This window comes from Aulonocara stuartgranti (assembly GCF_965226115.1).
Source record: "Aulonocara stuartgranti genome assembly, chromosome: 16".
NCBI classification, from domain to species: domain Eukaryota; kingdom Metazoa; phylum Chordata; class Actinopteri; order Cichliformes; family Cichlidae; genus Aulonocara; species Aulonocara stuartgranti.
In genome coordinates, this window is record NC_138952.1 from 5,950,288 (window position 1) to 5,961,896 (window position 11,609).

The window sequence follows — 11,609 nt, forward strand, 5'->3', positions numbered from 1 at the left end:
GACTCTGGGAACTGATAAAAGACCGGATCCAGATGACCTGAGGGATCTGGATGGTTCATACTGGGTCAGGAGGTCATTGATGTATTTTGGTCCTAAACCATTCAGAGCTTTATAGACCAGCATCAGAACTTTAAAGTCTATCCTCTGACGGACAGGCAGCCAGTGTAAGGACCTCAGAGCTGGACTGATGTGGTCCACTTTTTTGGTCTTAGTGAGGACTCGAGCAGCAGAGTTCTGAATGAGCTGTAGTTGTCTGACTGATTTTTTTAGGTAGACCTGTAAAGATGCTGTTACAGTAATCAAGCCTACTAAAGATGAATGCATGGACTAGTTTTTCCAGGTCCTGTTGAGACATCAGATCTTTTATCCTTGATATATTCTTGAGGTGATAGTAAGCTGACTTTGTTATTGTCTTAATGTGTTTTTCTAAGTTTAGGTCTGCATCCATCACTACACCCAAATTTCTCGCCTGGTTTGTGGTTTTTAGATGTATAGATTGAAGTTCTCTGGTGACCTGTAATCGTTTTTCTTTGGCGCCAAAGACTATTACCTCAGTTTTGTTTTTGTTTAGCTGGAGAAAATTGTGGCACAACCAGTCATTGATTTCCTCCAGTGTTGTTATCTTGTGTTTGGGAGCTTTTGTCCTTGAGATAAACCAGTATTTGTCTGAAGCTGCAGCTGGGTCTAAAGTACAATGCTTATGATAGGGTGAGGGAAGGTGTCACAGTGGTTTCAGCCGAAACCTCTGGTGATGTTAAGGACCCACACCTTTTTTCACACCGTGGCTCAGGTGAGGTCAGCAACCCTCACTAAGGTTTAAATACCTCTCTGAAACTCTCTTCCATTTGGTTTTAGAAGTGACGACACCTCTTGAATGAGAGGTGAAACATCTTCTTGAAATTTAAATTTCATTTACTTTCTAAATAAATACATATTTTACTGTATATTTTAGAAACAGTATTGTTTAAACTTCATCCTCTGTGGCTTTTCTGCATGCTGTTACCACTAAATATTGTGGAAAGGTGTCCAAACCTCAGCAGGGATGTGTGACATGCTGTGAAAGAACAAGGGCCATATATGAAACATTGCTCTTTAGCACTCCTAGTGGAGGAAAACGTCAGCGTTTATGTCAGAAGGTTGATTCTGTCCATCTGGACAGAAATGTTTTGTCACTCATACAAATGTATTCTTCATTCGCAGTTGAATGCATAATGACTGTTATGCAACTGTACCATTTATAAGTTTGGGAAAACCTGCAGTGAGCTAAGACTGAATAACTCACTTGTTCCAGATGAACATTTCTGGCATTTCTGTACCTGGATGACAGAGCATGTATCAAGACTTCACAGTTTATATTTGAAGGTAAACTGTAGCTTAAGATGAGACGAGGCAGGTAGGCTGTGTGATTTCAGATCGTAAATATCTTTGTCTCTGCACTGAAACGGTTATGTGCAGTTATTCAGTGATGCAAATACGTTTTTAAGCTTCTGTTTTACAGACAAACTACTGCTGGCTAGTCTTGATAGCTAAAGTGGTTTGTTTTGATGAAAAAAGAGCAGATCAGTCATATAATTTATACTCATTCATATGAAAAGCAATTCAAATCAGCATTTTTCCACTCAACAGGAGGTTGTTCCCTTCTGCATGACTTCTTTTTACATAATCTTTGACTTATGCTCAAGTGATGTTTCTCTTTATGAGATCTGGGATGTATTTTCACTTTTAATTTAATGTTTGGTTTCTTGATATCCCCAGGCCAGAAGGATTATCGGTGACTTTGGCATCCCGATCTCAATCTTAGTTTCAGTACTGGTGGATTACGCCATTACTGACACTTACACACAGGTAGCGTCACTGCTAATCACAGAAATCCTGCACAGCAAGTGCAGACATTTTTCAAAAGCTCTAACACATTTTTCTTTTCAGTATTAAAAACAGATTTTTTTTTTCTCTCTTTTAGAAACTCAATGTGCCATCAGGTTTTTCTGTCACGTCTCCTGATAAGAGAGGTTGGTTTATCAGCCCCTTTGGTGACAAGAAGCCCTTCCCCACTTGGATGATGGGGGCGTCTGTTGTTCCTGCCCTGCTTGTGTTCATTCTTATTTTCATGGAAACTCAAATTACTTCGTACGTTCGCACGCCATGATTATATACAGTTGCAAAGAATTCTGTACATGTGCATGAAATATGTTCACTAAAATAAACATTTTATTGTTTTCGTCTTGTTCCTCCAACATCTTAGGTTGATAGTCAGTAAGAAGGAGCGTCGGCTGGTTAAAGGCTCCGGCTTCCATCTGGATCTCCTGCTCATTGTCATCCTGGGTGCCCTCTGCCCCCTTTTTGGCTTGCCGTGGCTCACGGCAGCCACTGTGCGCTCTGTCACTCATGTTAACGCGCTCACAGTGATGAGCAAGGCCACGGCTCCTGGAGAAAAGCCCATGATCCAGGAGGTGAAAGAGCAGAGGCTCACCGGACTTCTTGTGGCTGTGCTTGTTGGTAAGAGGAGAGGCAAGGATGGGAGTGGGGAGTACCAAATGATTATGCAGCACACCCCCTTCCTTTTTTGATCATAGCTTAGCAACTGTAGTTAGAAAGGCCTGACATCAAGCCTGTTGTTTTAGATATACATACATTGCATTTATGTATATTTATTTGCAGACTTTCTAAACAGATGGTTGTTTAGAACGTCTACAGCACTTTGACTGCGATTTCTTTTAAAAAAAAAAAAAAAAATGTGTATCATGCTCTGTTATGTAAGATTTCAAATATTCAATTAAGTCCATAAACTCATTAGGAAAAGGTCCTAATTGCTGAGGAGTTGGGGTATTTTCTCCCCACTGCAGGCCATTAAAAGGAATGCAGTTTTAAGGTGCTTTAACACAAGAATGGAGCCTCAAAGTCTGAAAGTGAAGCCAGTGGCCGAGTCAAATGAAAAGAACGTTTTTTAAGGAATCTGTGCAGTCCTGTGAAAAACAAATTAAACCATTACTTCTTTCGGAGGAGTTAAGAGGATAAGTAGTAGCCAGATGCTGCTAATCAAATGCACTTGACTAACTGATCTTTAGCAAGTTTGGACACTTCTATAAAAGCAGTATTCGTAGTTTTCTGGTCTGGAGCATTCGGATGTGTTACTACAATGCCACATTTTCCCCAGGAGTGGACGGACCAGCATATTCAGCCAGATCTCAGATTTTTCAGTGCGCAGAGACACTGTTAGAAAACCCAAAAGCTCAGATTCTACAGGTCTCAATTCGCATGGTAAATATTAAAGTGCATGACAACATCAGAAAAACTGAACAAGTATTGCTTGTTTGGAAAGGGTTGCTAGGAGAAAGCCTCTTCTCTGTAAAAAGAAAGAACATAGTGTACTTAGCTTTGCAAAGTTTGCATCTGAACAAACCACAGGACTTCTGGAACAATGTGCTTTGGACATATGAGTGGAGTCATAATGTTTGGTAATAATGCACTGTGCCACTTGTGGCAAAAGCCAAACTAAAGGTTGGCTGAAATTGGGTCTTGCAACAGAACAATGATCCAAATTATAGCAGTAAATCAACAAAAGGAAAAGGAAAAGATTAAGGAAGGAGAACTGTGCATAAATTAATCCTCAAATAGTTGACCTGCTATACCTAATCAACCCTAAAGTTCTTCTTAAGTCAGACAGAAAAAGATTACCTCAAGTTACTTAATGTTAAGATGGCTCTACAAGATACTGAATGGGGTGCACTTGGTCTTTCAGGGGTTTGCACAGAGTCTGTGAAAATGGACATTTTCACATGATTGCATATACCCTGTGTGGCTGCTGCCATAGTAAGTATAGCAACATTAATTCCAAAGTCAAAATAAACGCAATTATTTTGTCCAATTACAGAAAAACATATAAAGCCTGTTGTTTTTTAAGAGTTTGCCAACATTAACGCAGAAATTAACCTATTTAATTTAGTTAAAATTAATTGAAAAGGGGAGACAATGTAATCGGCTGGCAGAATTACACTTCTTATCATTCTATGTAAGGAAAGTGTAAGGATCAGAATTTACACCAGATCAATATTCAAGATGGAATAAAACACGAATCTGAACCAGTGGCTATTTCTAGGTAAATAAACGCGAGCTGGAAGAGTGGCAGCTCTGTAGCTCCTGCATGTCTAGACATTCATGAAGGTTGACTCAGCCCAACAACAGCTTAAAATGATTTTTCATTCTGTTTGTCTTCAAAATGAGCCGAGACAGTCGTTCTACAAGAAGAAAATTTTGTGAAAGTGAAAATGCACTGCCTGACATTGCAGCATTGTTTTTCATCCACTGACTCATTGCGTTTTGCCGACTGAAAGTCTTGTTTCAATTAAGGTAGGGTTCCCGAAGCAATCTTAAGTCTAGTTTGATCCAGTTTGGGTATGCAGGCGTGGTGAGTCATCATGATTGTTGAGCTTTTGTTTGAGTGAAATGCTGTTTGGATTAGGAAGAAGACTGTTTGGATTAGCCCTCAGAGTATCTTAACCAAGGCATCTGAAGAGGGAGTGTGTTTCTAATAAAAGGCACGACAGCGTGTTTGTTTTTAAGGGCCGTTCCCGTTCCCTTGTTGAATGAATAATTTTCTCCACAGTTGCCAGTTATTGTGCACGCATGCAGTAAAATCATGTTAAAAGTCCCCCTTTAAATCCCTGTTTGCCCATCAGGTATGTCCATAGTGATGACAGATATTCTCCGCCTCATCCCTCTGGCTGTGCTCTTCGGGATCTTCCTGTACATGGGGGTCACCTCTCTGACGGGCATCCAGCTGTACGAACGCATAACGCTTATGGTCACGCCTGCCAAGCACCACCCGGACCACATCTACGTCACCAAGGTAGCACACGCAATAGCAGTGTTTACATGCCCTCTGCTCTATTATGAGCGGTAACATGGAGAAACCAAAGCCAGCAGAGCAGCAACTGCGGGACCAAAATGACGTCCGTCCTCAGCGTTTGAGTTAAATCAAAAGAAAAACAGAGAGGCTTAGATGCTGAGAGTCAGAGACATACTACAACGTCACAGTGGATAATGACAAATCCCAATGAAAACCATGCACACCAGATTTCTGGTTTAAAGTCCTGGTTTCGAAAGAGTTTTTTCCTGGAGTTTGGACCCAAATCTGAGAGTAACCTCAACAGTTTAGGGAAAAGCACAGTTCATTTTCTGGCCATCTGGTTACTAATACATCCATTCCTCTTATTTCACCTGCAGCTGTCAGACTATAGCATAGTTTTATCTACTCTTTGTATTACTGGTGTCAAACCATTTACATCTGTAATTTAAAACATCTAATTCAAATATTAAAGCAAAAAAAATCAGAAAAGATAAAAATAAAAACTAGATTCTAATTTTAGTCTTTTAGCGTTACTTCATGTCGTGTTGTGCTGTATTCTAAAACCTTGTAAATTTTGCCTCCCGTAAATCATTCAGTATTTATATTGCATCAGCTGGCTATAGCATTGCCTCAAAATGCTTTATATTAAAAGGTAAAGATCCTGCAATACTCGAGAGAGTCTTCTATAAGAAGACACATCCTCCTCTGTCACACCAACCCTCTGCATGTCCTCCTTCACTACATCCATGAACCTCTGGATGAAGCTCCGTCTTCAACATCCTTTGCCCAATATATTGTTGCTGAAATTTGAAATAAATTAAGGCGCACACAGCCAGGCTGTCTTTATGAGTTTCATTACTTTTGTTAAGCGGTCAAACAGCACAGGCAATGTGACAGTAGCCTGCATCTTTATAGAGACGGGTTATCTCTCTGCCATGGTCACAGAATACTTTGTGTAATAAAAAAATAACTCGTACATCAACATGTGATATATCTGGAAAATAGCAAAGCTCCGATATTGTCAGGTCAGCTAATCTTAACACCATCAAACCAACTTAACACCTTCAACTCAAAAACATAACCTCTTTTTCTAAAGTTGCTGTGTTTACATGTGCAGCAGATTACCTAGATGTTAAAAAAACAGTTATAACTGGGATGTAGTGGGATCTTGATGTACACACAGCAGCAGTGCGTGAAAACACACACTCTCCATGGGACTACATAGTAGGATTGTATTTCATGTCTTACCAGAAACTTAAACAGCACGTCCTCAAGTGCGCAGATGCTTGCTCTCTCTATTATTTTTTTTTAACAGCACAGTTTCCAACCTAATAGCTCACGTAGAAAAGCTTAGATCTTGTTATGTAGGGAACACTCCCTGCTAACATGTCTCCCATTCACAGCCAGAGCAACTTTGCAGCTGCTTATCGTGATAACTTGCAATAAAGCCTATGAGACTGTAAATAAATTACAACCATTCCCATGTCTTAAAATCCAATCTTTGTAATTCAAAATTTTCCCTGGTGAATTTCTTAAAAAAAGAGAGACAGAAAATCTAACCCTCATGCATGTTTAAAAAAAGATTAGATGCAGAATTTTCCACTAGATGGAGCCAAAAATGTGATTTGTGCATCTCTGGATATATCTGTCTGTGCTGTAATTTCCTGGTTTCTAACCCTCTGACCATGTGTGTGTTTCTTCAGGTGAAGACATGGCGCATGAACATGTTTACCATCACCCAGCTGGCATGCATCGTGGCTCTGTGGGTAGTGAAGTCTACTGCGGCCTCCCTGGCGTTCCCCTTCGTCCTCATCATGACGGTGCCGCTGCGACGCCTCATCCTCTCCAGGATCTTCGAGGAGCGTGAGCTCCAGGCGGTAAGTTTAGGTAGCAGAGTCTTTCCGAGAATGTTTGCCACAATCATCCAATCCCACATAGCCTCGAGATACTTACTGTATACGGCAAATTTAAAATTCAGCGGACGTTTGCATGTTTTTATATCGGTCTAATACTGACTTGCAGGGCTTGAAACAAATTTGACCCCTGACAGTTCTGATGATTATTTTTGCCCCTGTGATCATTTCATCCAAATCATTTCAAGACATACGCAGATATTGCTTTTTGCTTTTGGGTTTCATGTTTTCTTGGACAGATCCACCTAAACCCATACATGTCATCACTGTCAAATTAAAACCTTCCATTTCCTAAATGTCAACTTTTTAAGAGCAAGAAAATAAGCTTATTCTTAACATGACCACCGTTCATGTGTTCTCATGAACTCTCTGCGCTGCAGAATTGCCCCAAACCACCTAAAGGACTGGCAAAAGTTGAAAATTGCCAAAGCTGAACCTCCTTGACGTCAAATCCTCCACTCCCTCGAACCTTCACCCTTGTATGAACTCCATAATAAATGTTCCTGTTTCACATTCTTTGCTTTGCTTTTCTGCACTATAGACAATTGGTAAACCAAAGAAAGTCAAAGGGGAAAAATGGCCTTGTAGCTCTGGTTTGTCTCATGTTCACATTAGTGGATGAAATAATGTGAACCTGAGGGAAAGTCATTCCTAGAAAAACTTCTAATGATCCATGTATGGGAAATGCAAATTAAAAAAAGAAAACTACTAAGTACATGATTTGGACCTTTGCTAGTCAAGATTGACACATACCATCAATGATTTTCTACAATAATTCCATAAATATAACCTAAATCCCAAAAAAGTGGAAACAGTTTGTAAAATGTTAATAAAAACAGAATGCAGCGATCTGCAGATCTCATAAATAAATCCATATTTTCTTCACATGGGAATATAAAAAAACATATCAAAGGTTTACATTTTCCTGTGTTGCTGCATTTTCTTGCTTCCAGAAAAATACTAGCTCAGTCTGAATCTGACACATCTCAAAAACGATGGGACAAAGGCAACAAAAAACTGGGAAAGTAAGTGGCACTAAAAAGAAACAGCTGGAGGAACATTTTGCAAGTAATTAGGTTAACTGGCAACTGGTCGGTTACATGACTGAATAAAAGGGAATTGTGGAACACTCTCAGAATAATATTCCTCAGTGTAAAATTGTGAAGCCATATGCAAACATGATCCAGAAACACGCTTCTCTGGGCCAAGGCTCATTTAAAATGGACTGAGGCAAAGTGGGAAACTGTTCTGTGGTCAGACGAATCAAGATTTGAAATTCTTTTTGGACAACATAGACGCTGCATCCTCTGAACTAAAGTGGAGAGGGAACCTCTGGCTGGTTATTGGTTCAAAAGCCTGCATTTCCGATTCTAGGGGGATGTATGAGTGCCTTAGTTTGCACATCTGGAAAGTCACCATAGGGTATATACAACTTTTAGAGCAACTACACTACCATCCAGACAATGTCTTTTTGAGAAGGCCTTGCTTATTTCAGCAAGACAATGCTAAAGTGCATACTTCATACCTTTACAAGACCTTTCTGAAACATTTGGGACATGATGGAAAATACAACAAAGCAGGCCCAGGACTGTTAAGCAGCTAGAATCCTCTATCAGACAAGAATGAGACAACATTCCTTTCCCAAAAGTCCAGCATCTGCTCTCCTGAGTTCATTTACAGACTGATGTAAAAAGACGATGAGACGCTACAAAGTGGTAAACATGTACCTGTCCCAACTTTCTCGAGATATATTGCTGCCATCAAACTCAAAATGACCGTATGACCTTGAAATGGTCATTTTTTTCTCAATTTAAACATTTGTATTTTTTCTGTGTTCTATAGTTCACAAAATATGGGTTTGAGATTTGCAGATCATTGCGTTTTCTATGTAGTTAAAATTACAGCATTCCAATGTCTTTTTTGTTTTTTTTGAACTGGGGATTGCAATTGTTTCACGAATGTTCTTCTTGTTACCACATTTTCCAATAACGACCTATAACTCAGTTCTAAACTGTATATAAAGAAAAAGAATAAAATAAAAATAAAAGCAGACGTTTTAAAAAATGTCTTACTTTTGTCTATATGTTAAACATAATTTGAAAGCCTGCACCTGTGATGCTAAATTGGCTAATGCAGATTAACACAGAAAATTAGATAGACATTACTGTAGTCTGCTTCTTCAAGATTTGGTGACTTTTAAACAGTCAGGCTAGCTTTTTCCATCTGTTTCTGTCTTTGTGTTTAATTTAGGTTAAGTTGCTGCCCGTTGCTATTTAAATTCGCTAAAAAGTCAATAATAGCTGAGCAGTGGTAAACCTTGAAAAAGTTATACGCAAACCAGAAACCTTCAGATTAAAAGTTGTGCCTCGCCACCGCAGCCAACAATTATCAAAAGATGCAGCTTTTATTTTAAAGGTTAATGTTTTCTGTTTCCAGAAAACAGTTTGTGTCACGCTTTTCCTAATTTCACCATTGCTAGCAGAGTACCTAGCGGCAGCAAATGCCATCAACCTTCAGCAACCACTTGCCAAGTGGTCAGGGAATACATGACTGGCAGATGGTTGCCGGCTGGTCTCTTGGGCTCTGTGCTAAAGCCTTAGCTTGCGAAAAGCAGCCTATTTTTTTTCAGGCATTGATCTTAGAGGCACTAATTGCTGTGTATAATTAACAGAGTACTGCTCAGTCAAAATGCATGCATTGCTGTATTTAAATTATGAATAAACAATGATGGTGTCAGTGTGCTAGTTTATTCCACAGCATTGTTTTAATTGGCAGCGCTAAACTATGCTTAATTTGTCCAGAATGAACATTAAATGAAAATAATAAGGTATTTCAACCCTTTGCAGCTGGATTGTGATGAAGATTCGCCCAACTTTGATGAAGATGGACGAGATGAGTACAATGAGATCCACATGCTTGTATAAATTTAAGCTGGAACCAGCTAAAAGGATCACCTACACCCTGCAGGTCTGACCGATCGGAGGAAGCAAATCTTGGAAACCTCATTGTCTCTGGATAGCAAGAGGAGCTTCTGCAATGGTGTTTGTAAAATATACAGAATCTATAGCTGGATAAGCACTTTTTACCTTTATTTAATCCATTTTTTAAAAAGCACATCTAATGTTAGATCTTTGTGGTGGTGTCGATGTCTTAACCCTGACAGAAATAGCTCTGAATGCATACCTGAAGTGGACTATACCAAATCTAGCAGCATACATAACTTATATGAACTCTTTTTACCTGATGTCTCCCTTTAATTAGTCTGCAGGTTCTGGGCATAAGTGCAATGATAGTGGGGACCTTTAGGACTGCAGCAGGCTTGATTAATTCAGGCTTATTTTGGGACTGATCTGTGAGAAAAGAAAGATTTTCTTTAATGAGGAGAGGATTTCAATCAAACTTAATAATGTTTTCAGATGAACTTTCTCTAAATGTAAAGCCTTCAATTGGTTTTACTGCCTCTGTTGTTAAACTGCCTTTTTCCTTTGTATTACTGCCTTTGTCTATAGGTTGCAATGGTGTGCAAACAAGGAGTTAAGTCAGTCCTTTTCCTTTCTGTACAGACTTGTAGGAAAAAAAGGTCACGTTTCTCTGCCAACCCAGCTCCCTGGCACAAGTCCTCATCTCTAAATGTAGTCTCCCGTGAATCCAAAATCCCCTAGAGACTGTGCCTCTTCATGGGCTGCCACTGTACTTTTTTTAAGGTGATTAATGCCCTCCACTGATCCCATTATTATGACCTTGGATGTATAAGTAAATAGCTAACATGGTCTAAACCTATTTTTCTACTTTGTTGTATCTATTTATTTTGTGACCTTTTGGACTTAACGCTATACCATGTTCTTAGTGGTATTTAGATTTCGGATAGCTTAAGCTACTGTTAGAGTTAGTGTAAAATATAAAGAACATTGTGTAGAGTGACACGTTAAAAACAGAAAAATGTGTCTTTATTTGAAGTATCTGTCAGTTTTTTGCTAAATTTGGTATATTTTTTAAGAGATGTCATGAATAATGCACTTGGCTAACACAGACACGATAGTACTGAAAATGTTGGGGAGCATTTAAACATTTGCAGGATGCATGAAGGTTGCATTGCACAGACTGACTGTGAGCTTGGGATTGTAATTTACCATCTATTTTTAGAGTTATCCTATATTGCAACGGACACCTGCTGCTTCAATAGGTACACCTGTTCATCTCTTTGTTATCGCAAATCTAATCAGTCAATCGTACTGCAGCAACTGCAGTAATGTATGTATGCATATAGACAGGTCAAGATGACTTCTTGAAATTTGTCCAAGCATCACATTTGGGAAGAAAGGTGTTTTTAAGTGACTTTAAATGTGACATGGTAGTCGGTGATAGGCAGTCTGGTCCGAGTATTTCCGAAACTGCTGATTTGCTAGGATTTTCCCACAAAACCATCTCAAGGGTTTACACAGAATGGTCTGAAAAAGACCATTCTGTTCTCTTTCTGGGTGAAAATGCATAGCTGATGCCAGAGGTCAGAGGAGATTCTGCTTTGAGCTGATAGGAAGGCAGCAGTAGCTAAATTAACTGCTCATTGCAGCCAAGGTATGCAGAAGAACATCTTGGAATGAACAGCATATTGAACCTTGAATCGGATGAGCTACAACAGCAGAAGACCAAAAACCTCAAAATCCCTCCGCCAGATCTCAAAAGGGGGTCCAACCTGGTACTACCTAAGGTGTACCTAATAAAGTGTAGTTTTGACACATGCACATTTTCAGAAACCTTTCTTATTTCATGCTACACAGAAACACATAACAGCTGCTGTACATAAAACAACAAAAAGATCAAACTAATTCATTAATTAGTGTTGGAAATTG

The 11,609-nt window shown here is 39.3% G+C and overlaps 1 protein-coding gene across 2 annotated transcripts in view; it reads left to right on the plus strand.

The window, feature by feature from the left end:
• slc4a3 (solute carrier family 4 member 3) overlaps positions 1 to 11,581 on the plus strand; it is a 65,842-nt gene extending 54,261 nt beyond the window's left edge. Inside the window, exons 18-23 of one of the 2 annotated variants that reach the window (XM_082508604.1) lie at positions 1,756 to 1,845; positions 1,961 to 2,127; positions 2,243 to 2,496; positions 4,677 to 4,846; positions 6,550 to 6,723; positions 9,606 to 11,581. In XM_082508604.1, coding sequence (XP_082364730.1) covers positions 1,756 to 1,845; positions 1,961 to 2,127; positions 2,243 to 2,496; positions 4,677 to 4,846; positions 6,550 to 6,723; positions 9,606 to 9,683 — 933 coding nt within the window. In that variant the 3' untranslated portion in view covers positions 9,684 to 11,581. Of the gene's footprint in view, positions 1 to 1,755; positions 1,846 to 1,960; positions 2,128 to 2,242; positions 2,497 to 4,676; positions 4,847 to 6,549; positions 8,656 to 9,605 lie in introns of those variants that run through there. The other variant, XM_082508603.1, reaches the window with a different exon arrangement.
• Positions 11,582 to 11,609: the final 28 nt, after the last annotated feature.